The sequence below is a fragment of the Mandrillus leucophaeus genome, unplaced genomic scaffold (assembly GCF_000951045.1).
Source record: "Mandrillus leucophaeus isolate KB7577 unplaced genomic scaffold, Mleu.le_1.0 Scaffold166, whole genome shotgun sequence".
NCBI classification, from domain to species: Eukaryota; Metazoa; Chordata; class Mammalia; order Primates; family Cercopithecidae; genus Mandrillus; species Mandrillus leucophaeus.
Genome location: NW_012101654.1, coordinates 3,538,280 through 3,564,773, shown reverse-complemented (window position 1 = coordinate 3,564,773; position 26,494 = coordinate 3,538,280). Strand labels below are relative to the sequence as shown.

General features: G+C 46.8%; 1 protein-coding gene across 1 annotated transcript in view; it reads right to left on the bottom strand.

Annotated features, from left to right (window-relative positions):
* TMEM181 (transmembrane protein 181) overlaps positions 1 to 26,250 on the bottom strand; it is a 73,947-nt gene extending 47,697 nt beyond the window's left edge. Inside the window, exons 1-7 of the mRNA XM_011976440.1 lie at positions 26,114 to 26,250; positions 21,465 to 21,641; positions 21,240 to 21,343; positions 14,503 to 14,558; positions 11,471 to 11,561; positions 10,074 to 10,195; positions 5,766 to 5,876 (exon numbers count right to left, since the gene is read on the bottom strand). Of these exons, the coding sequence (XP_011831830.1) occupies positions 5,766 to 5,876; positions 10,074 to 10,195; positions 11,471 to 11,561; positions 14,503 to 14,558; positions 21,240 to 21,343; positions 21,465 to 21,641; positions 26,114 to 26,250 (798 nt within the window). The remainder of the gene's footprint in view (positions 1 to 5,765; positions 5,877 to 10,073; positions 10,196 to 11,470; positions 11,562 to 14,502; positions 14,559 to 21,239; positions 21,344 to 21,464; positions 21,642 to 26,113) is intronic.
* Between the last annotated feature and the right edge of the window lie 244 nt (positions 26,251 to 26,494).

Sequence of the window (26,494 nt, the reverse complement as noted above, 5' to 3'; positions counted from 1 at the left end):
ATTAGATAGAAATAATTTTTAAAGTGTTTTAAAAGGCAAAATAGTGAAGAAAGAATGCAGATAATTATACCAGAAATCCATATCAGGATGTTAGTAATTAGTACAATTCAGCAAAAAACTGATTTCTGAAATTTCTGACAGCCAGGACCGAGAAAAAATGTAATGCATCCCATGGCTTTCACTCTCTACTAAAAGGCATTATAACAAATAGCAAAAGGAATTCTGTTTTTGCTTTTTGGTACTTACCCAAAGAAACTGAAAACATACGGGCCAGGCAAGGTGGCACACGCCTGTAATCCCAGCACCCTGAGAGGCTGGATCACATGAGATCAGGAGTTTGAGACCAGCCTGGCCAACATGGTGAAACCTCGTCTCTACGAAAAATACAAAAATTATCCAGGCACGGTGGCGGGTGCCTGTAATCCCAGCTACTTGGGAGGCTGAGGCAGGAGAATCGCTGGAACCCAGGAGGCAGAGGTTGCAGTGAGCTGAGTGCCATTGCACTCCAGCCTGGGCAACAAGAATGAAACTCCGTTTCAAAAAAACAACAACAAAAACGAAGTTGAGAACTTATGTGCACAGAAAAATCTGTATACAGATGTTTATAGTACCTATGTTCATAACTGTCAAAACATAAAAGCAATGAAGATGCTGTCCTTCAGCCAATGGACAAACAAGCTGCAGTACATCCAGACAATGAAATTATTCCATGATGAAATGAGCAATCAGGTCATGGAAAAAACTTAAAATGCAAATAACTTAGTGAAAGAAGTCAATCTGAAAAAATTACATACTATATGATTCCAACTAGATGACATTCTGGAAAAAGCAAAACCATGGCCTGGCACAGTGGCTCACGTGTGTAATCCCAGCACTTTGGGAGGCCGAGGTGGGCGGATCACCTGAGGTCAGGAGTTCGAGACCAGCCTGGCCAACATGGCAAAACCCCGTCTCTACTAAAAATACAAAAATTAGCTGGGCGTAGTGGTATGCGCCTGTAATCCCAGCTACCCGGGAGGCTAAGGCACGAGCATCACTTGAACCTGGGAGGCGGAGGATGCAGTAAGCCAAGATCTCACCACTGCACTCCAGCCCGGGCAACAGACTGTCTCAAAAAAATAAATAAATAAATAAAGCAAAACCATAGAAACAGTAAAAAGACAGGTGGCTGCCAGGGGTCTGAGGAGGGAGGGATGAATAGGTGGAGTACAAAGGATTTTCAGGGCACTGAAACGAACCTCTATGGTACTACAAATAGTGGATCTTACAGAATGTACAACACCAAGAGGGAATCCTTATGTAAACTGTGGGCTCTGGGTGGTGTGTCAATGTGGGTTCATTAACTGTAACAAATGTACCACTCTGGTGCGAGATGTTGACAATGGGGGAGGTTGTGCATGTGTAGGAGGAGAGAGCATTTAGGAAATCTGTGTACCTTCCTCTTAATTTTGCTGTGAACCTAAAATTGCTCTAAAAAACAATAATGTGGAAAAAATTTTGGAGGTTTAAAGTTCACAACACAATGTCTTCAACAACAATTTTATAAAAGACATAGAAACATTTTGCATACAAGTCTCTAATTTCTTAGTGCATCTCTCTACAAGCTACCAGCATAACGCTGATTATGTGATTCTCCGAGGATACTGAGTCACAACAGAAGAAACAGCACGCAGGGCTCGCCAGCACCTGAGGTTCTGGGATGGATTCTGGCATATGCCCAGGACTTCCCCCTTCAGTATTAGTTGCCTCAGGAGTTTTTGTTTTGTTTTCAAATAATTTTCTTTTCCGGTAATAAAAATAACATTCATCACGGTAAATAAAGGAAAACACAGAAGAAATTAAACATTAATCCCACCACCCAGAGACAGCCTTCTAGACATCTAGTTTTCTGTAACAGAAACACTTCTAATTCATGCGCTTTTGTTTTCTTAAATCAATATATAGTTTGTGCTAGTTATCCTATTAACTTACTATTTTAGTAGCTACAGAACTAATTGTTTAACCAGAAATCTACTGCTGAAATACAGATTGCTCCCAACTTCTTACTCTGAGGAATAGGGTTGAACATAAATCACTGTATATGTTTCCAGTTCCTTAGTATAAATTTCTAGAATTAGAATTACTAAGTCAAAAAGAACATGGAAGTAGAGGCTTTTATACGCTGCTAAATTACCCCAAAAGTTAAATCAGTTTACACCCCCATTCATGTGTATGAGAAAACTTGTGTCCTAGCATTTCGCCCACCATGTTATCTTATTTGTTATTTTTAATATTTGCATTGTTTTTTTTTGTGAGACAGGGTCTCACTCTGTCACCCAGGCTGGAGTGTGCAGTGGTGTGATTACAGTTCGTTGCAGCCTCAAACTCCCAGGCTCAAGTGATCCTCCTACCTAAGCCTCCCTAGCAGCTGGGACTACAGGTATGCACCACTATGCATGGCTAACTTTTACAATTTTGTTTAGAGATGTGGTCTCAGCTAGGCCGATCACCTGAGGTCAGGAGTTTGAAACCAGCCTGGTCAACGTGGTAAATCCCCATCTCTACTAAATACATGAAAATTAGCAGGGCATGGTAAACTATTACAGCTATTAGTAGCTGTAATCCCAGCTACTAGGGATTACAGCTAAGGCAGGAGAATTGCCTGAACCTGGAAGGCAGAGGTTACAGTGAGCCGAGATGGCGCCACTGCACTCCAGCCTGGGAGACACAGTGAGACTCCGTCTCAAAAACAAAAAAACAAAGATGGGATTTCATTATGCTGTCCAGGCTGGTCTCCAACTCCTGGGCTCAAGCAAGCCTCCTGCATCGAGTTTCCAAAGTGCTGGGATTACAGGCATAAGCTACTGCTCCCAGCCCAAACTATGAAGATTGATTGGTTAAAAAAAGGCATTCATGGCCGGGCACGGTGGCTCACACCTGTAATCCCAACACTTTGGGAGGCCAAGGCAGGCAGATCATAAGGTCAGGAGATTGAGACCATCCTGGCTAACACGGTGAAACCCCGTCTCTACTAAAAATACAAAAAATTAGCCGGGCGTGGTGGCGGGTGCCTAGCTACTCGGGAGGCTGAGGCAGGAGAATGGCGTGAACCCGGGAGGCAGAGGTTGTAGTGAGCCGAGATCATGCCACTGAACTCCAGCCTGGGTGATAGAGCGAGATTCCGTCTCAAAAAAAAAAAAAAAAAAAAGGCATTCATTCTTGAACTCTCTAATCTTTGGTTTATAGCAAGGATGAACATAATTTCAGAAGTCTGTTGCCACGTGAATTTCTGAATTTGTAAGGTGCTGTATTGCTGTTCTTTCATTCAACCAATACATATCTATTGCAAGCCTAGCAGCCGCCGGGCACTATGCTGGCTGCTGGGGAAATGAAATGTACAAAAACGCAGAAAAATCTTTGGTGACATCCCTAACAAATCTCCAAGGGTCTTAAGGACTGTCTTTCCAGATGCTGAAGAGTGCCACCAGAAATGAGGCTCTGGCTGTGCTGTAATTCAAGGTGAGTGGTTCCCACGGTAACGTCTTTTGAACCCATTCCTTTTTGAGCCCCACAACAATATTGTATCACTTGCCTTCCATCAGCAATAGCAGAATGGCATGTACCTAGTTTACCTAAGTTATGTACCAAATTCTTCAGGAACAACTTTAAGAGGAAATAAACAGATACAAAAGATGGAAGGACAAAACCCACAAAGGCAAATAAAACAGTGGTCCACACCCATGGAATAGGGTCAGGATAAACTACAGCCTCTGGAGAAAGGTGCTGAGAACCATAAAAGGCTTGTAGGAGATGATGTTCTAATAAAGTAGATGATGGAAGGGAGAGGTCCCTTGTTTGTCTGCACTGTTGAATCAGAATGATTCTGAAATAGCGAAGTCTAAAGCACAGATGGTTAGCAAAGGACTACATCAAAGTATGCCTAAGCTCAGTGCACCTGCCTCAGACCCCATCTGGGATCCCCCCCGCCGGCACCATGAACCAGAGGACACAAGCAGAATACTAATCAGATTCTCTGAGGACAAAGATCCAGGAGATCACTCAGACCGCAAAGACCAGATCCCAGATTCAGATCCAAAAGATCTGGAAAGGCTGGCTGAGGCAAAGGGCCGAAAGGAAGAGGCCACTAGTGACAGCGAGCCAGCTCAGGTGTCCCAGCAGCACAGCCCAGGGCCACCTGCTCCTTCCACATCAGGAACACCTGCCGCTGCAGCCGGGTGACTGGGGCAGCTTCAGGAAGGAAACCTGGATCAGAGGGGTGCAGAGTCACATCCCCAGCACAATGTGAAAGAAAAGAACAATTTCAGAGGGGAGGAGACGGCCGCCTTCAAAGGACTATAGGGTAGACAGAGGAGAAAACTCATTTTGTGTAGTTCACAACAGCATTATTCACAACAGCCAAAAAATGGGAAACAACCCAAATGCCTGTCAACTGATGAACAGATCAACAAAATGTGGTCTAGCAATACAACAAAATATCATTCAGCAAAATGAAGGAGTGAAGTACTGAGCCCGCGACAACCTGGATGGACCTTGAGACATCACTGCTTTCACTAAGTGAAAGCAGTCAGTCACCAAAGACCACACGTTGCATGATTCCATTCACATGAAATGTTCAGACCAGGCAAATCCATGGGGACAGAGAGAACACTAGTGATTGCCAAGGACTGTGGGGAGGGAATGGGAAATGACTACTAACAGGTTTCTTTAAGAGGCAATGAAAATGTTCTGGAACCAGAATGACTGGACAACTCTGTGACTGTGCTAAAAACCACTGAATGGGCCGGGCGCAGTGGCTCATGCCTGTGATCCCAGCCTTTAGAAGGCCAAGGCAGGCAGATCACCAGGTCAGGAGATCGAGACCATCCTGGCCAACATGGTGAAACTCCGTCTCTACTAAAAATATAAAAATTAGCTGGGCGTGATGGCACGCACTTGTAATCCCAGCTACTTGGGAGGCTGAGGCAGGAGAACTGCTTGAACCCGGGAAGTGGAGGCTGCAGTGAGCCAAGATCACAGCCACTGCACTCCAGCCTGGTGACAGAGTGAGACTCCATCTCAAACCAACCAACCAACCAACCACTGAATGTATGCTTTCACTAAAAGGGCAAACTTTCTACTTTGATAAAGCTGTTTTTGTTTTTTTTTTTTTTTTTTGAAGGTATCCGTTAGTATCTCCATTTAATATTCACAGCTCTATGAAGCAGCTATTTTACACATAAGAAAACTGAGGCTCAACAAAATCACATGGTCAGTGATGGAGGTAGGGCGAGAACCCAGCTCACCGTCCAGTCCAAATCCCCACTCCTCGTCACTACGCTGGTTCTACTGACTCCTAATGAGTGGAAAGGGGAGATTTCAGCTGGACACAAGAAAGGACAGTCTAACAGTTAGAACAGTGCCCTCCCATTCACTGGCAGTTCAGGCAGAGACTGACAACCACTCACAGGGGCCGGAGAAGGGGGTGCTGCGTCTGCAGGAGGGTATACCTGCTAACCCCTTCACTGCCTTGCAGCTGAACACACTATACACTCTCTTTTCTAAATCTCAAGACACCTAAGGTTTGCCCTGTCTCTATGCTATTGAATCTATTCTTGGTTCCATATACTTAAGAAACTGTAGTTTTCCTATAATTTTTAAAAACTTTACATGTCCTCCACTTTCCAAATTAACATTATTTAGATGTTAAGATGTATTTCAATCATTGAGCAAAAGAATGGGAACTAGAACATGAGCCATGGAAACGTGCAGTCAGCTGGTATACTTACTGTGAAGTTCATTCCCCTGATGGGGAGCTTCAGGTGTTCAAATCCCACTATCACCGTATACTGAGTGTAATTCAGGTAGCCAAGGTGAGCCACAATAATCTCTGCACATTTCTGCAAACACACAGGAAGATTTGCCTTTAAAGAAAGCAAGACTCACGTTCCCACCAAATAACCCAGGAAGTAACACATTTCAGCAGATGAGCAGAACTCATCGTCTCCAGGGAACTCTCCAAAAGCCCAGAGAAAGTCAGATGCCAGCCAAACAGTTCCTAGAAAGAATGAACCAAATGGTATTTTCGGAAACATAATATATGATTTACACCAATTAGAATCTTTTCTACTTTGGATGACTGAAAATAAGTCACTGTGTAAGAAAGTTTAACAGTGCAATGCAAGCCTGACATTTCCATAAATATGTAACACTAGAACACAGGGGAAACGTAAGCTAAGACACGTCAACGCGGACGCCGCGACCTAATTTGTCCTCCCTGGCCCAATTTTGCGACTGTTGTAGTAATAAACAGAATGAATTACGTATTTTTCTTTCTCTCCTTTTAAGCTGTCACTCTGTACATGCAGCCCTCTTTCCTCTCCATCCTGCACCCTCCACCCTCCACTCCGAGTCAAAGCAAAGGCTGTGTGCACAGCAGCAAGTGCGGATGTGCAGATATGTGTGCTCCACTGTTGTCAAGAGCTCCTTCCTTTTGTCCTTTAGAACTAAAAACCAGGACTCCTCTGCTTTGTTATCCCCTTCCGGAGTGGCAGGGAGGACAAACCCTCATGCAGGGCTACAGAGGTGCACCCACTGGCCACGCACACAGAGCCGGCCACTCTTCCCCAGCAAGCTCGGCCCCGGCCCTGCCTTTCGGAATGTCACTCTCCACCATCCTGCTGCTGCCCAGAGCAAATGGGTGGTTCTCTGGCTTTCTAATAGTGCATCACTCCAATGACTGGTCAAGCCTCAAATGTCTGAGGTCAGGTAAGAAAACAGGTGTGGGTTTTATACAGCAGCCTTAAAAAGACAAGAGGGTGGCCAGGCATGGTGGATCATGCCTGTAATCCCAGCACTTTGGGAGGCCAAAGCAGGCCGATCACTTGAGGCTAGGAGTTCAAGGCCAGCCTGGCCAACATAGTGAAATCCCGTCTCTACTAAAAGTACCAAAAATCAGCCGGGTGTGGTGGCGGGCGTCTGTAATCCTAGCAACTCAGGAGGCTGAGGCAGGAGAATCCCTTGAACCTGAGAGGCGGAGGTTGCAGTGGGCCAAGATCATACCATTGCACTCCAGCCTGTGAAACAAGAGCAAAACTCCATCTCAAAAACAAACAAACAAAAAGACAAGAGGACAACTGTCAGGGAGGAGGACGAGGAGTGGAGTTGGGTAACATGGTGGGGTGCTGACCTAAGGGAACGGGGAGAAAGCAGAGAGGAGCGGAGTGTGCAGGGGGCTAAAGGCAGCACCAAGGTCACCATCCCAACTCACAAAACACTTCAGCCCACTGGCAGCCCTGGGCCTGCACCGAAGCCCACAGTGCCCCGCAAGGAGGGGCTGCCCTGCAAAGGGGCTAAAGGCGCCCACCTCCCACTCTCCTATGCCAGAAGCACAGGTCATCTGCTATTTTCATCACATTGGAAAGGGAAGCCAAGGCTTCCTTTCCACCTGATCAGCTCTCATTAGAATCTCCTGCCTGCCCTCTGGGCAAGTGTGTTGTCCACCTTCTCGGCAAAACTAAATTCACCTTTCCCCTCCGGCAGTCGGGTCACAGGATGAGGTGCAGAGGCAGGGGTGGCTAAGGACTATGCAGGAAGGGATGGCTTAAAATTTGTAAATACATTTTTGCTGGGTAGACAAACATGTCTTGCGAGTTCAAGAACTTGTCTCACTTTTCAGGGATGTTTTAATTAACAAAAGAGCTATATCTCAGGCTGCATATACTTATGAGTTTAAAAAAACTACACCAAAGATTCTGGCATCCCAAGTTCAAACCACGGTTCTGCTGCTGACTATGATGTACCTCTGAAAATCACATGATGGTACCACAGCTTTCTCACCTGCAAGGTGTGGAAGGCCTTGCTACCTACGTCAGACAATGGCTTTTCTTTACAGCAAAAAAAAAAAAAAAAAAAAGCAAGTCAGACACGGCGGTGCACATCTGTCATCCTAGCTACTTGGGAGGCTGAAGCAGGAGGATTGCTTGAGCCCAGGAGTTCAAAGCCAGCCTGGGCAACATAGCAACACTATTTAAGAAAAAAAAAAAAGTATGTAAGAGGGTGCTAAATATCTCTGTAATGTAAAAATTCCATGTTTTTTAAAGCCAGGGCAATGCTCCTTGTAGGGTTAGAGAGAGACCTGAGTAGACAGGGAACAGAAGCAAGATATTCCTAAGGGGTGATACAGTATAAACTGAGGTAGGGCCAACAATGAAGAGGGAGGAAACCATGAAGACGCACTGAAGGGCCATTCTCAAGGTGCACAGCATGGTGGCCACATCCAAGAAGCAAGTGCAGGCCAGCCAGTACCCTGGCAGCCTGGCCCTGCTTGAAGCAAAAGCTTTAGGTAGGGCAACCCACTTGTCCCGATTTTAAAACAGGAAGTCCTGGGTGCTGAGAAACCACTCAGCGCAGGCAAACCAGGACGATGGGTCTCACCAGCTCCAAATAAGCAACCCCTGACTAATGGTCCACTGACCCTCAATCTGAGAGGCAGCACAACAAGGTGGGTGTCATCAAGCTCTCCAGGTGGGAGTGGCCGCCAGGCCCTCGTATGGGAAGAAAGCAGCTTCTTGGGCCATGGTCCTGTCTGACACTCAGACCTGTTATCCCTTCAGCAGTACTGATCACACCCCTCCTGCACAGAGGCCTCAAATGGAGGATGAAGGGATGCCTCATGCTGCACACATAAGGCACACTCACACGTTATTCACCTTGATCTTTACTGCTTTCTTAGGGCAGGCAGGAAGGCTTGATCCCAACTTTATAGATGGGGAAAATACACTTTGGAAGCTGACTCAGTCCCTGGATGCAGAATGAGAGGCCAGTCCCACATGATCCTCCCACCTTGGCCTCCCAAAGTGCTGGGATTATACGCATGAGCCACCGGGCCCAGACCTTGAATTCTTTCTTGCTAGGAAAAACAGGGCCAGTATACGTATCACTAGTAACTAGGCAATATGCATGGTGGTTAAGGCCACAAGCTTCAGAATAAAAGGGCACAGGTTTAAATCCCAGGCACTCCACTTAGCATCTGTGTTACCTTGGGCGATGATTTAGACCTCTCTAAGCCTCAGTTTCTTCTTCTACAAAACAGGCTCTAATAGTAGTTTCTACTTCATGGACCTGCTGTGAGGTTCGAATGAGACAGTGAGCGGACGGTACTTGGCATGACACCTAGCAGAGAAACTACTTGCCATGCGGCTTCTGATATTACTTTTCTAATCCTATAAGAAAATGCATTGCCCTGTTTTGATGCTCTCCAAGTTCTCCACGCTGCCAATAACCTGTTGTGTCTGAGGTGGACTCCTTGCTGTATAGCAGGGATCTGGTTCTGATTCTCTGGACTCAGAACAGAATACAGTGCCAATGAAATCAAACGTGAGGGCTCGTTCCCCACTCTGGACCCCAGGTTTCCTATGCCTCAGCCATACTGTAATCTGAAGCAGATGCTCAAAAAGGTAGACCCCTGATCCCCAAGAGGCCCAGGTACTCAGCTACACACAGTCAGATCAGGGCATGCATCACGCAGCTGGGAACAACCCAAAGCCTCAGTCAGGAGTTACCATGGAAAATTAGGCCTGGTGGCACACGCTTGTAGTCCCAGCTACTTGGGAAGTTAAGGCAGGTGAACTGCTTAAGCCCAGAAGTTTGAGACTGCAGTGAGCTGTGATTGTGCCACTGCACTCCAGCCTGGGTGACAGAGCAAAAACCTGTCTCTAAACAAAACAAAACTAAACAAAAAACGAGTGACCACAGCCGGTGGCAGACGTTCGTATGAGGTGGCAGCCCATAACATTCATTAGGGACACACTGGGCAGTAGGTCACACACACAGTAAAAACAAGTACCATCTATGCTCAGGCTGGCTGGCAGTCATGTGTGCATGCACTATGGATGTGTGAATGCATGTGTACGTTTGTAAGAATTTTCAAAGGTATCCAACTATAAAATTAAGTAAGTTTTCTCATGCCATCTTTGCTACGACTCCATTTTTCTCACTTAAGAACAATTTCTCAAAGCCTCTTACCATGCTATCTTCTACAATTAAATGTGTACGCAGCCTGAGGACTGACTGTAGGGCTCGCCCCACACACTCACCCCTGCACATGTGAGGGTCCTTGTCCGGTTGTGAACTTTGTTATGAATGTACATCGTGGTTCCATCTTGAGCTACACCATCGACTTTAACAGTCATGGGAAAGCTTGTCTTAATAGAAGTTTCTATAAAAGAAAAAAAATTCAGTGTTAAGAGACCATGCCAGGCACATCACACCTACAAAGGTGCCTTCCGGGCTCTGTAATGACCTTGGAGCCAGGAAAACACAGAAAGCCCGTAAGGTCCTTAGGCCACACTGGCCTCAGTACATTTGAAAATCTCTTAATTGCCCAGCAAACAAAGCCTTTCCATTAGATTCCAACCCAAGACCCAGGGGGTCTATGTCAAAACCTGCACTTCAGATCCATCAGTTTCACTTCCACTTCACGCACAAAAAAAGGGTAAATATTTCATGGTTAATGAACTTGTATTTTTAATTTCTCACATACATTTTTAACTTACCAAATTCTATACCAAAAATAGAAACAGATTTCTGATTTCTTCTAATTATAGGTTTTTCCAATTATATTCTCATTTAAAAAATCATAACAAAATATAAAGACGGATTAAATACTATGAATTTCACCACCTAGAGATAATCACAATTCATATTTTGTGTCTATCCTTCCAGACCATTTTCTAGACATACGAATACCTAGTAATGTGAATTTTTTGCTTTCTGAAATGGTACAAAGAGGGGATAATTTTTTTGTAAATGTATTTGTTTCACTTCATTTACTGTGGTCATGGGGTTATCTTTTCAAATCCTTTCTCAACCAGAGTGTCTCATGTGAACCACAGAACAGAAAATGATTTGGGTCTCTTCTCCATTCTCCCCAGGATGATATAAAGCTAGTGCCACTGTAGATTGACAGAAGCTAACTCATCCTGAACAATGGATGCATTAGGGGAAGGTTTCTCAGTCTCTGCATCACTGACATTTTGGGCCAGATAATTCCTTGTTGTGGAAGTGGGCGGGAGGTGTCAGCATCTCTGCCCTCTCCCCACTAGATGCCAGGAGCACTCCCTCCTCCTCTCCATTTGTGACAAAATTGTCTCAAGACATTGGCAAGTGTCCCTGGGGGGCCAGAACCATTACTTTAGGGCATCAGGTCTTAATCCTCTCCCAGATCCTCACTGGAAAAGGCTGGCAGCTGTAGCACCGACACCATGCAGCCACTGAGCTAAGCTGACCAGGACTCTACGGAGGACGTGTATCTGTTGTAACTTTCTCTCCCACAGGAAGGCATTTAAGGGGTTTCCAATTTGTTGCTATAATAATAATGGACATCCTCATACATCTATCTTTGAGCACTTGTCCGAATATTCTGAAGTCAACATCTAAAATACGATGTTTCTTCGTACAAAGAAAAATCATCCCAAAATGTCAAGCTCCATACCTTTTGATTGGTCCAACTCAACAACACATGTCAGCCATAGTTGCTGATTGTATGTAGACAGTGGATTTGAAAGTATTTGAATTGGCTTTAGCTGAAGAAAAAAAAACAAAGTAATCCATGTGACCTTTTCATTGAGTCTACCAAATACCTCATCATGTTAACACACAAACTTTACTTTTAGCAAAAAAGGCTTGAGTGTTAGCTCTGAAACAGAAACATGTGAGGTTTTCCTTTTTCTTTTTTTTGACACGGAGTCTCGCTCTGTCGCCCAGGCTGGAATGCAGTGGCGCGATCTCAGCTCACTGCAAGCTCCGCCTCCCGGGTTCACACCATTCTCCTGCCTCAGCCTCCCGAGTAGCCAGGACTACAGGTGCCTGCCACCATGCCCAGCTAATTTTTTGTAATTTTAGTAGAGATGGGGTTTCACCATGTTAGCCAGGATGGTCTCTATCTCCTGACCTCATGATCCGCCCTCCTCAGCCTCCCAACGTGCTAGGTTACTGGCGTGAGCCATCGCGTCCGGCCATGAGGTTTTCCTTTCAACTGCATAAGTGACATTCTGCCTTCCAGAAGAAGAAAGGACTAACTTCCAGCTCCAATTCATGTCTGTCTCTCACAGAAACCTCTAAGCAGGCACTTTCCACATTTGGACCCTTGGGGACAATACACTTACTTAAATATCAAGAAAAAAACCATCTTAGAAAAACAATAAAATGAGCAGAATGAGATACATAATAAGATAATAAAGAATACCAAAGGAATGCTTTCATAGTTACAAGACAACATATCTCAAGAATTATTATTTTTTGAGACGGGAGTCTAGCTCTGTCGCCCAGGCTGGAGATCTCAGCTCACTGTAGCTCACTGCAACCTCTGCCTCCCAGGTTCAAGTGATTCTCCTGCCTCCCAAATAGCAGGGATTACGGGCACCTGCCACCACACCCAGCTAATTTTTGTATTTTTAGTAGAGATGGAGTTTCATTGTCTCTGAATCAAACTGGTCTCGAACTCTTGACCTTGTGATCAGCCCACCTCGGCCTCCCAAAGTGCTGGGATTACAAGCGTGAGCCACCGCACCCAGCCAAGAATTGTTTCTTTAGTATCTATATGCCAGGCACATTGCTCTTTGACGTCTGCTATTTTTACATTTCTGAAAGTCTTGACACCCCTGGGGAGAAAAATTAGAGGTGATGAATGTTGTCAACGATTCTTCTGCAGTATCTTTTGAAAGATGTAATATTGGTGTTTAATAACAGCCGACCACAGAGAGATTTACTGAAGCAGCCCATCCATGGTTCCAAAGAAAAGCATTATTTGAATGCATCGTCTTTGGAGGTGAATGTGTGTGTGTGTGTTTTGTTTTGTTTTTTTTTTTGAGACAGGGTGGTGCTCTGTTACCCAGGGCTGGAGTGCAGTGGTGCAATCATGGCTTACTGCAGCCTCAGTCTCTCAGGATCAAGTGGTCCTCCCACCTCAGCCTCCCAAGTAGCTGAGACGACAGGTATGCCCCACTATACCCAGCTTATTTTTAAATTTGTTGTAGAGACAGTCTCCCTATGTTGCCCAGGCTAGTCTCAAATGAATGTGTTTTTGTGTCTTAATACTTCTGTCAGGGTCTCAATAAAAATCCCTAAGACTAAAGACTTGCCTAAAAACCATCAAGGCAGGAAACCTCTCCAGGAATGAGCTACTGTCTCAGTGAAGTGAGGATGGTCTCTTGGAAGCAAGTCAGTTCAGTGGAACGGCTGCTGTGTTCAGTGTCAAAAAAAGACTCACCCTGAGAGACTGAAACTGTAAAAGATGAACTACTACCAGGAAAGTCCACGGCAGCACCTCTTCAAATCACATCATCAGGTCAACAGTGAAAGAAAATAAAGCAATGCAAAGGAAATGTGAAGACAGGCTATGCAGAGGGCCCTTTCAAACTACCAGTAGCAAAGAGAAGAATCAAATGGTGTAAGTTTTAGTACTTTTTCTTCTTTTGCCTTTTTGCAAAATTATAAGGGTAGAAAACTCGCAGGGAAGTGTGAGAACAGAGGGAAGGGGGATTTGGGGTCATACAATCAGATTTGAACTATACATATCATGGTGCCTCAAAGATGCAGGGCAACTGTGTTCAGTTTATAGATAAAGTTATATTTCACACACAAAAAAAGGTTTAGTTGTCCAGGCTCTCACAAGTTAGCATTTATTCAAGGAAACCAAAATTTTCCAATTGAAAGAACCTCTGTTTTTCTCCAAAGGTGGTAAAAAGTTAAGGCTTTTTTTTTGAGATGGAGTCTCGCTCTGTCACCCAGGCTGGAGTGCAATGGCACAATCTCGGCTTACTGCAAGCTCCGCCTCCCGGGTTTCCGCCATTCTCCTGCCTCAGCCTCCTGAGTAGCTGGGACTACAGGCACCCGCCACCACGCCCAGCTAATTTTTTTGTATTTTTAGTAGAGATGGGGTTTCACCATGTTAGCCAGGATGGTCTCGATCTCCTGACCTCGTGATCTGCCCACCTCAGCCTCCCACAGTGCTGGGATTACAGGCATGAGCCACCTCACCCAGCCAAGTTAAGGTGTATTTTTTAAAGGATTTTTCATTTAAACTGAGTTCACACAAGGAATACAAAGTAATCATTAGAAAGAACTGTACCATTAGAAACCTGACAGAGGCCAATTCTTAACCTGGGCAAATATGAGAAAGATGAGACACCTAACTGGTATCATTATTAAAAATTACAATCTGATAGGACTTACAGAGGCAAGGAATCAGGATGAGTTAATCACTCTTCGGAAATGAACAACTGCTCCCTAAGAGGTAATACTACCATCTTCCTAAGTACTGAGATGTTTGTTACAGCAGAAATGGCGACTTCAGCAAACAAGAACCCAGAGGCCAGTGGCTGACAATGGAAGACGAAATGTGTGCTGCCTGAGAAGCCAAGGCAAGGGCGGGCTACCTTAAAGACTCTAAGCAGAACAATTTCTCAGTGACCTGAGGTTTATAATGTACCCCACCACCCAGCTGCCACTCAGACCCAGTCTTACCTTTTTGCTATTATTTAGTGAAAAATTAGCCGCAGAAGTCTGGATCACTTTAGGTCCTAAAGTGTAACAGAAAAGGATAAAAGCAGGTTATAGTGATACTGATATTTAGTATTTTTTTTTTCCAAATTCCAAGACAGACTCATACATTACACGGAGATGGCCTTAATTTACCTGTTTTTTTCTTTAGAGATTATACAATGTGTAAGTAAAAGATAAACACACAAACACAGACACAGAATATACACTCTGCCGTGCTTCACAATTTGCCAACACAAGTCAACCAGCATGACTGGCACACAACACAGAGGGTTTCCACAGGAAACGCCCTGCTAAGCTCTCAGTGAGAACTCTCTCTACATGCATGGGCCCAAGAAGGTATTAACTATAGAGACTCTGTCTTACATATTCTGTAAAATAAAGATTTCTTCCAAAACCTAAGACACACTTATCTGCTCATCCAATTAATCTCGTCTTCCAAAAATATTTATTAAGGGCTATAAACATAATATTTGCTAATATAAGTAGAAAAGCATAAAGTTTTAACTGAAATAACAGGTATACGAACCTCATAGATTCTTTTTTCCTAATTTTTACTGTGACAAAATATACGTAAGATTTGCCATCTTAACCATTTTTTTTCTATAGACCCAAGAACTTACCATCTTAACCATTTTTTTTTCTATAGATCCAAGAACTTGACATCTTAACCATTTTTTTTATTTTTGCTCTTGTTGCCTGGGCTGGAGTGCAATCGCACAGTCTCAGCTAACCACAACCTCCGCCTCCTGGGTTCAAGCAATTCTCCTGCCTCAGTCTCCTGAGTAACTGAGATTACAGGCATGCGCCACCACGCCCGGCTAATTTTGTATTTTTAGTAGAGACAGGGTTTCACCATGTTGGTCACTCGAACTCCTGACCTCAGGTGATCCGCCCACCTCAGCCTCCCAAAGTGCTGGGATTAAAGGTGTGAGCCACTATGCCATGCCCCTCCTTAACCATTTTTAAGTGTACAGTTCAGTGGTAGTAAGTACGTTCATACCATACAACCATCACTGCCATCCATCTCCACAATTCAAAACTGAAGCACTATGCCCATCAAACAATTCCCCATTCCCCTATCCCAGCCCGTGGCTGCCACCACTCTACTTTCTGTCTTGATGATTTTGACTACTCTAAGTACCCCATGTAAGTGAATCTTACAGTATTTACACTTTTGCCACTGGCTTATTTTATTAAGTATAATGTCCTCAAAATTCATCCATATTATAGCTTCTGTATGAATTTACTTATTTTTTTTTTTTTTTTTTTGAGACGGAGTCTCACTCTATTGCCCAGGCTAGAGTGCAATGGCACAATCTCAGCTCACTGCAACCTCTGCCTCCCAGGTTCAAGCAATTCTCCTGCCTCAGCCTCTCAACTAGCTGGGATTACAGGTGCTCACCACCACGTTCGGCTAATTTTTGTATTTTAGTAGAGATGGGGTTTCATCATGTTGGCCAGGCTGGTCTTTAACTCCTGACCTCGTGATCCGCCCACCTCAGCTTCCCAAAGTGCTGGGATTACGGGCATGAGCCACTGCGCCCGGCCGAATTTCCTTACTTTTTAAGGCTAAATATTCCATTTTATGTGTAGACCACATTTCATTCCTCTGTCCATTTATCTGTCAATGGATACTGTGGTTGATTCCACAATTTCAATTAGTGTGAATAATGCTGCTATGAACATGGTATACAAATATCTCAAGACCCTGCTTTCCTTTTTTTAAAAAATTTTGAGACAGAGTTTCATTGTTGTTGCCCAGGCTGGAGTACAACAGCGCGATCTCGGCTCACTGCAACCTCCCTGCTGGGTTTAAGTGTTTCTCCTGCCTCAGCCTCCCAAGTAGCTGGGATTACAGGCACGCACCACCACGCCTGGTAATTTTTGCATTTTTAGTAGAGACGGGGTTTCACCATGTTGGTCAGGCTGGACTCAAACTTCTAACCTCAGGTAATCCACCCGCCTCAGCCTCCCAAAGTACTGGGATTACAGGTGTGAGCCACCGGGCCCAGCCAACAGTTTTCTTTTAGCACTTTGAATGTATCAGCCCACTGCCTTCTGGCCTCCAAAGTATCTGATGAAGTATCTGCTGACAAACTTATGAGGATCCCTTGTATGTGATGAGTCCCTCTCTTGCTGCTTTCAAGATTCTGTCTTTGGCTTTCTACAGTTTGATTATATCTCGGTGTGGGTCTCTTTGAGTTCATCCTACTTTGAGTTTGTTGAGCTTCTTGGATATTTATATTCACATTTCACCAAACTTGGGAAGTTTTCAGTCATCACTGCTTGAAATATTCTCTCTGACCCATTCTCTATCTCTTCTCCCTCTCAGACTCCCACAGTATGGATGTTGCTCCATTTGAGTGTCCCCAAGGTCCCGCCGTCTCTGTTCATTTTTCTTGTTTTTCTGTTCCTCAGACTCAAAAATTTCCACTGTCCTATCTTTGGATTCACTGATTCTTTCCTCTACCTGTTCAAATCTCCCTTTGAATCACTCTAGCATATTTTTCATTTCCAGAATTTCTTTTTGGTTTCCTTTTAGGTTTTCTATCTTTTTATTCATACATTGTTTTCTTGATGGTCTCCCTGTCTCTTCCTTTAGTTCTCTGGGCATCTTTAAGACAGTTGTTTTAGTCTCTGCCTAACAGATCTGTCACATGGTCTTAGAGACAGATTCTGACAGTTCATTTTTTTCCTTTCAATGGGCCATACTTTATTTGTTTGCCTTGTGACTTGTTTTTTTTTGTTTTTTTGTTTTTTTTGAGACAGAGTCTGGCTCTGTCGCCCAGGCCGGAGTGCAGTGCTGTGATCTCAACTCACTGCAAGCTCCGCCTCCCGGGTTCACGTCATTCTTCTGCCTCAGCCTCCTGAGTAGCTGGGACTACAGGAGACCACCACCACTCCTGGCTAATTTTTTTGTATTTTTAGTAGAGACGGGGTTTCACCGTGTTAGCCAGGATGGTCTCGATCTCCTGACGTCGTGATCCACCAGCCTTGGCCTTCCAAAGTGCTGGGATTACAGGCGTGAGCCACCGCGCCCAGACGCCTTGTGACCTTTTGTCGAAAGTGGATACTTAAATCTAATAATGTACCTCTGGAAACCAGACTCTCCCCTTCCTCAGGGTTTGCTGTTATTCATTTTTGTACTTTTGTTTTTGTTGTTATAGACTGTCTCTGTGCAAAGGATCAGCCTGAGGTTTAAACTTAAGGTCTTCTCAGGTCTTTTCTGAGACTGTGCCTTCCTCTGGGCAGGTGTGGTGACTTTCTGAATTTCCCTGTATTAGCAGTTTTGAATGTCCTGGTCTTCAATGTCTGATTCCCGAGAAAGGAAAAAGGGAAAAATGAAGGGGTAAAAAAGTACCAGCCCTTTAAATCCCCCGGAAGCAAATTCAGTCAGCGGGGGATGGGCTTGCAACAACTGAGAGGTACAGCAGCAGCAGCCACTCTTACTTCATCGTATTTCTGCGATCAGAAGCAGCATCAGCCATCAGAGCACAGATCCCTGATATCTGGAAGACACGGTCCATTTTGCCCACCTTGGTTTCTATAAGCTCTAGGAACACACATTCAGCTGCCTGCTATAGGCCTGCAATGGAGGATGGGTGCCTGCAATGGAGGATGGGTACCTGCTACTGTGCTAAGAGCTGCACTGACCAAAAGTAACCACAAGCTATGTACAAGCATTCCCTTCGAAGTGGCAAGCCTTCAATAGACTCCGGAGTTCCAAAACAGTTACGCCATACAGATTCTGCCACTGTAGCTGTTGTCTAAGTAGAAAACATTGATTCCTATGCCACCATCTTTCCAGAATCCTCTCCAAGCTTCACAGATTCTTACAATGCATTTCTTCAGAGTTTTGGCCTTACAAGTAGTCGTCAAAGGAAACACTGTGAATCTGATTTTAATTTAATTTAGAACTGGATTTGTTCCGGCTGGGCACGGTGGCTCACGCCTGTAATCCCAGCACTTTGGGAGGCTGAGGTGGGCAGATCACGAGGTCAGGAGACCGAGACCATCCTGGCTAACACGATGAAACCCCATCTCTATTAAAAACACAAAAAATTAGCCGGGCATGGCGGTGGGCGCCTGTGGTCCCAGCTACTCCGGAGGCTGAGGCAGGAGAATGGCATAAACCTGAAAGGCGGAGCTTGCAGTGAGCCAAGATCGTGCCACTGCACTCCAGCCTGGGCGACAGAGCAAGACTCTATCTCAAAAAAAAAAAAAAAAAAAAAAAAAGATTTGTTCCAAAATGTATCACTCTCAACTGGTGACGTCAGTTTTTCGGGGCTGCCTCAGTGACGACCCCCCGTCTGCCACCAACAATCCTCCACTCAAAAGGAGGAAATACACAACCAAGGCAATAACCTCTCTCTGAAATGCATTTAGGAATGCTGAGAAGGATACATCAAATGGAGGAAGGAGGGTTGTGTTCACAATGAGGCTCCTTTTAAACAGATTCACAATCTAAGTGAACTCCTAACCCAGGAAGTAAGGCAGTCTGGTTTCCTGGAAAGAATTAAGAACTGGGAATCAGAAAAATCTAGACTCAGCTGGCTGCGGTGACTCACACTTGTAATCCCAGCACTTTGGGAGGTCAAGGCGGGTGGATCACCTGAAGTCAGGAGTTCGAGACCAGACTGGCCAACACAGTGAAACTCTATCTCTACTAAAAATACCAAAAAAAATTAGCCAGGTGTGGTGGCAAGTGCCTGTAATCCCAGCTACTTGGGAGGCTGAGGCAGGAGAATCGCTTGAACTGGGGAGGAGCAGGTTGCAGTGAGCCAAGATCTCACCACTGCACTGTAGCCTGGGCAAAAAAACCCCAAAAAACAACAACAAAAAAGAAGAATCTGGACTCTAGCCTTCACTAACAAGGCTTTCTGGGTCTTGATTTCCTCATTTGCAAAATGACAGTTACTAAGCCAATAGTCCCCTAAGGTACTCCTAACTCTAAAATAATAATAACCTTATCACAGAAAATAATCAGGAGCAGAGTACTTGTGATAGTTAATTTTATGTGTCAACATGACTGGGCCACAGGGCGCCGAGACATTCGGTTAAACATTATTCTGTTGTGTCTGTGGGTTGTTTCTGGATGAGATTAACATGTGAATCGGTAGACTGAGTCAAGCTGACTGCTCTCTCCAATGTGGGTGGACCCCTCCTCCAATCCATCGAAGACCTGAATAAAACATACTGACTAAGGGAGAATTTGCTCTCTCTGCCCGGGCTCTCTCTCTCTATGTCCAGCTGGGACACTGGTCTTCTCCTGCCTTCAGACTCCGACCCGGACTCGGCTGGAATTTACTCCATCAGCTCTCCTAGTTCTCATGCCTTTGGGCTTGGACTGGAACTACATCATGGGCTCTCCTGGTCTCTTACTTGTTGACTGCAGATCTTTGGACTTGTCAGCTTCCATAATCATGTGAACAAATTCCTTATAATAGACAGACAGGTTGTACGGACGGACAGACAGGCAGGCAGGCAGGCAGATACACAGATATTTCCTATTGATTCTGTTTCTCTGGAGAACTCTGACTAATAGAGTACTGTATGGAAAGAAAGAAGGGGATGCAGAAATCCTGATATCGCTTGAATCTCAGCTGTGGTGCATCACTTTACATTTCTGCAAGAGTGGAGAGGGTTTGATATAATCATGGTCGTTTGCGACAGAAGAGTAGCTTAAATGAACAGAAGGTGGCTGAGGTCCCACTGGGACTGGAGACCATGAGAATATTAATGCCTCCCCTTCCAATCTTAAAGGATAACAGTGAAAATCAAGTAAGATTATGGATATATCTTGTGCTGTAATTAATGTAATTTTTACTTCTTGATGACTTAACGGGAAAGAAGTTGGCTACAGTTGCTATTATCACCATCACCATCAGATAACAGCACCTGAAGAGCCACCCTCCCCCGCCAGCTTCCTCGTCCATTTACCAACCCAGTTTTGGGTAAGAAACTAGCCTTTTGAGGCACAAATTGCCTCTAGGACAGGTTAAGCCTAATTGCCGTTCACACTTTAGCATTAAGTAAATCAATTAAATAACATCTACTAGAAATCACCCTTATGGAGACAGATATTTAAGACGGAAACACAGCAATGGAATACATTCTCTCCAAACAAGTCAGGCTCCTGGCTGCCTGCCCTGTGCACAGGGCTGAAGACACCTGGGTCTCTGAGAACCTTGTGAAAACCATTTGGCTTTTCAGGTTATCCATCCATGAGAAAGGGCGTTGGCCTAGATGATCTCACTGCTCCTGCAGCCACCCCGCCCCATGCTCACAGCCGTCAGCCCCTCAACTCTCCTCCCAACCCCATCAGCTGCATCGGAGCTCTTTCGTGGCCTGTCTCCCCCACCAGGCAGCATGTCCTGAATGCATCAGTGCCCAGCTGGGCCTGGTGCACAGCAGATTAGAAATGTCTGCTTGGCCAATGAAGGCATGTGGTCAAGGCTGCCCCTGGCTGCTGCACAGGGCATAGACAGGGTTACTTGGGGCTACTCACTGCACCTCCCCCAGGAGAAACAGAGCAGCTAGAAGCGCAGGACTGGGACCCATCCACCCTGTGGGCACTTCTCCCTCCATGCTGGGGCCCTTGGCAGTGGGAGACAGGGGCACAGCTGGGCTGGTTGAAAGCAACGCGCCAGGGCCACCACACATGGCAAAAGATTCACTGAGTAAAAACTGAACCTTACCTCTGATCCCAACGAAGACGGTCAGGCCAAAGCAGATGAAGAAGACGACAAACACGAGGACAAAGTGGCGCTTGGAGAGCGTGTAGAGCCGCATGGGCGCCAGCCTGGGGGCAGAAGCCAGCAGTGAGGGACAGTCAGGGGACGGCCTGGGGGTCACACGAAGGCGGCCCTACAGCAACACCCCTCCCCACACGACACTGCCCACCTCCCCTCCCAGCCCCTCACTTCTGAAGTGGGCCTGCACTGCCACCAGGTGACCTCCTGAAAAAAAGAGCCTCGGCGGCCGATTCAAGAGCCATGCGTTCCTGCACATTCTGGGTTAGAGGGTCCGTGGACACACCGGTCACCACGGTCTGCACGCGGCACACCAACCCCACACTCAAGGAGAACGCACTGGGGCTCCTAGACCCCCCCCAAAGGGTCACTACCACAGAGGCAGTGACCAGACCCCACTACCCACCCCATGCACGCATATACATATACACACGCGCACACACACAGGCACACCCACAAGCACACAGCCTACAGGGGTGACACCGTCAGGCTCCACTTGAAGCTCCAAGTCCTGCCAGCACCACACTCCTCTGCCATTCCCATGAGCCCACAGCCTGATTCCTCCCGTCCCAAGTCCTCAACAACTTCAGGTTCCCCTCGTGCCACCCACCAGTGTGGACGCTGCCTTGCTGTGCACTTCTCTGTGATTTACACCAACGGGGAAACCCACTCGCCCTGCCAGGTTCCTGCCCGGTCACAGGAAAACACCAGGGGCAGGAATCATTTCTTTTAGAATACCCTGTATCGGGGCCAAGAAACAAAAGAAAAATCTGTAAAGGCCCAGGCAGTACATGTGAGGCTTTGGGAACACTCGGTCTCTGTCGCAAGGCACAGCTCTGCTTCTCTGAGCAGCATGGGACGCATGAGCATGAATGTGTCCCAATCAAACCACCGACAAAAGGGGTGCGGCCATCCCCTGCCTTGTGCCCTGAGGAGGAGACCCACAGACCAGACGGACACGCGGTGCTGTCTGTTTCGCTCTGTCTTCTGTGTTCTCTGTCGTCCTCGCATGTTCTGGTCCTAGGAGTCAGGCCAGCAGGAAGGACCCTGGGCACCTCACCTTGGGGACAGGCAGCTGCACACCCACCCGGGGAGGCAGACACAGGCTCAGCCCGGCCCTGCAGGAAGGTTACTGGCTTCACGGTCCAAAGCTCACATGGGCCTGCGTGCCCACACCCCCGCAGCACATGCCTGAGACTGCGGCTGCAGAACAGGCAGTCACTGCCAGGCCTGCCTCAGGGCCAGGGTGAGGCCGTGAGTCAACACCTCTGGGACGTGGCTCTGATAAGGCTGGGCCCGCTGCCCCCAGCAGGGCCTGCGTGGCCACCTGGGCAGTGAGCACACAGACCAAGGTCACTGAGTGAAGAAATAAAATATAGGTGCCTCCACGGCTGCCCCAGGACTCGGTGAAAACACTCACCCACGAACGTGAGACGAGAGCTGGGGAAGGAGGCAGCCCGGCCCCAACTCAGCTCTGGGGCTTGACAGATCCTCAGAGGCCCAGGAGCCATAGAAATGACCTCAGGGAGCAAACTCAACACCTTCAATTCACAGATGGGGAAACTGAGGTCTGGAGACAGTGCACGTGCCCAAGATGCTGCAGCCCTGCCCTCTGCACCCACACTCCGTAGAGGTGGCTCTGGGATGGCGCTGCCGGCTCCAACCTACACCACCTCCTCTGGGCAAGCCCTGCAGTGTGAAGCCTGGACCGGAAAGAAGTGTCTCCTCTGACCTTCCACAGTTAACCAGGTGTTAAGTCTATTCCTTAGTGTAAGCATGGTGTGTTTAATATGTTATTGCTTTAACATTGCAGAGGGCCGGGCGCAGTGGCTTACGCCTGTAATCCCAGCACTTTGGGAGGCCGAGGTGGGTGGATCATGAGGGTCAGGAGATTGAGACCATCCTGGCCAACACAATGAAACCCTGTCTCTACTAAAAGTACAAAAATTAGCGGCCAGTGGCTCAGACCTGTAATCCCAGCACTTTGGGAGGCTGAGGCGGGCGGCTCATGAGGTCAGGAAATCGAGACCATCCTGCTAACATGGTGAAACCCCGTCTCTACTAAAAAACACAAAACGTTAGCCAGGAGTGGTGACGGGCCGCCTGTAGTCCCAGCTACTCAGGAGGCTGAGGCAGGAGAATGGCGTGAACCCAGGAAGCGGAGCTTCCAAGATGAGCCAAGATGGCGCCACTGCACTTCAGCCTGGGCGACAGAGCGAGACTCTGTCTCAAAAAAAAAACCAAACCAAAACAAAAAAACAAATTAGCTGGGCGTGGTGGCACGTGCCTATAATCTCAGCTACTCAGGAGGCTGACGCAGGAGACTCGCCTGAACCAGGGGGTTGGAGGTTGCAGTGAGTGGAGATCGCACCACTGCACTCCAGCCAGGCGACAGAGCGAGACTCCATCGCAAAAAAAAACAAACAAAAATTGCAGAATGGAAGATTCCTAGACAGCTGCTCAGGGCCTTTTCAGTTAAAAAAAAAAAAAAAAAAAAAAAAGACACAAAGCTAAATGGACTAGATGGTGGGGAAATGCAAATAAAGCCTGTAGTTCAGTTAACAGTATGGCACCAAGGTCAATGTCTTCGTTTTGATAAACGCGCCAGGTTACGTGAAGTGCTCCCTGAGGGGAAGACGCAGGGCTTGCCCAGAGGAGTTGGTGTAGGTTGGAGCCGTTCCAGAGCCACCTCTGCGGAGTGCAGGTGCACAGAGCAGGGCTGCAGTATCTTGGGCACGTGCACTGTCTCCAGACCTCAGTTTCCCCACCTGTGAATTGAAGAAGAGTGTACGGAAACACTCTGCTATCTCTGACCCTCTGCTGTACTGCTCAAGTGGCTTTTCAACAATGACACTGCTATTTCTGAGTTCCTCCACTGCACCATTCTCAGGGTGACAGTCCCAAGACTAAGGAGCTCCAAGAACTCCCCAAGCAGAGGCTGAAAGCACAAGAGAAATTACTTGGAACCAGAGAAAACCAGAATAACTATATTTTAAATCTTGATTTCAAAAACACATTATTGACCCCCTACTAGCACAGTTATTTAGCAAATGGGAAGCAACGTTGCAAAAACAGGCCTTAAGAAAGGGCATGAGAGGCTGGGTGCAGGGGCTCACGTGTGCAATCCCAGAAAGGGCATGGGAGGCCGAGGCAGGCAGATCACTTGAGGTCAGGAGTTCGAGATCAGCCTGGACAACATGGTGAAACCCCATCTCTACTAAAAATACAAAAATTAGCCAGGTGTGGTGATACATGCCTATAATCCCAGCTACTTGGGAGGCTGAAGCAGGAGAATCGCTTGAACCTGGGAGGTGGAGGTTGCAATGAGCCTAGATCGTGCCACTGTACTCTAGCCTGGGCAACACAGAAAGACTCCGTCTCAATTTTTTTTAAAAAAAGAAAAAGGGCATGGGGGTACAACCCACCCCAGGCACCTGCCAGTCTCTCTCAGAAGGCTCAATAAAATCCATCGTCTCCCCTTCCTGAAAACTTCTACTTAAGTCCAACTTATTACAAATTTTCCCGGTTTAGCAATCAAGTCGTCCAACTCAAAGGAAAAAAGACACAGAGGAAACAACATAATCCGTCTTCTTGAGCAAGTGTAAGCTGGATATAACCGCCTGTGCTGCACCAAGCTCATGGGTGAGAGGGTGGGCACCAGGCCCTGGCTTCCGCCGTCTTCATTTTCCTGTCAAGCAGGCATCCTCGCTGGAGGGCCTAGGGTCCTGCGATCCTCTGCAGCCTGCAGGGCTATCGTGGGCCGAGGCAGCACCAGGACAGGATGATTCTACGTAACGATCGATGCCTTCCCCTCCACAGTCCGCTCTCAATTTCCAATCTAAAAGTTCTGAACCAGCCCAGCACGGCTCATGCCTGTAGTTCCAGCAACTCTGGAGGCTGAGCGGGGAGGATCATTTGAGCTCAGAAGTTTGAAGCTACAGTGAGCTAAGACTGCACCAATGTACTCAGCCTGGGCAACAGGGTGAGATCCTGTCACTAAAAAATTAAAATAAAAAAGATTTGAGTCAAAAAAACAGAGACTTCTGAAGCCTCAGAAACAAGACTCCGTTTCAGATCAATCGTAGCTCCAAAACTGTGGCTCACAAGCAAAACAACAAAACACTGAGAAGTCAAGGCAAAGATGGGGGAGGGGGGGTATCTTTGCCAGAACTAACCTAGCCCCTGCTGTGAGACCAGCTCAGGGACCACAATGGCTGGAGTCCCCAGCCACTTCAGAACATGGCTCCTGTTCTGCACCAGAAACCCACTGGCAGCTCTACCTCCTGCAGAAATGCTCACAGGTCTCTAACATGAAGTCAGCCTAGACCAGCGACCGAGTAAGTCTCAGTGTCCGAGAGCTCACAGCCCTCTCTGATCAGTCCCCCAAGGGAGGATATTTCTAAACACCAGAGGCAAGGCTGTGATGCAGAAAATATACCCTGAACCCAGGCCTTCCCTCTGCTCATCTCAACTCTGTTGTCCCTGTGCGCTTCCTGAAACCTCCAGCCCTAGACTCCGGCCACCCCTCACATCAGTCCTCCAACACCAGCTCATCTGCTGCTTTTCTCTCCGTCCTTCCTGTCTTCGGGAGCCATCCTCCCTGCCCACCCTACCCACTCTGAAACAGGTCGGCCAAGACATTTTCACCTAGAAGCCCTACAGTACTTTAAGGTCAAAAGATTTCAAACTGAGTGAAAAACCAAAATAACGTAACTGAAAAGTCCACTTCCACTGCCCACTTCCTGCCTCCACCCTTTCTCCATTCTCGTACCCTGAAACCTGGCACCAACTCAGATGCCCCTCTCTCGCTCCTCCCATACCTTCGGCCAGCCAGGAAGAGCTGAGTCCTTGTTCCCCAGCTCCTCTTCATCCCCAGCATGCTAATCCCACTGTCCAGGCCCCAAAAACTCCTGCCAGCTGCTGCCATCACCCCCAAACGCGCCTTCCTTTGTGCCATCACGGCACTGTAACAGCCTTGCCCTGCTCAGGAAACGGTGCCCCACAGCCAACTCGATCAAGTTCAGACAGGCCTTTCAAAGTCCCCGAGATCCTTCCCCACAATCCCTCTCCAGCCTTCCTGCCACCCTGCACGTATCCTATGTGAATTACGCACTCCCTCCGTCATCACAACCCCGAGGTAGGTACTATTGCAACCCCTTTCAAATGAGAAAGCTCAGACTTAGGAAGGTTCTGTTACTTGC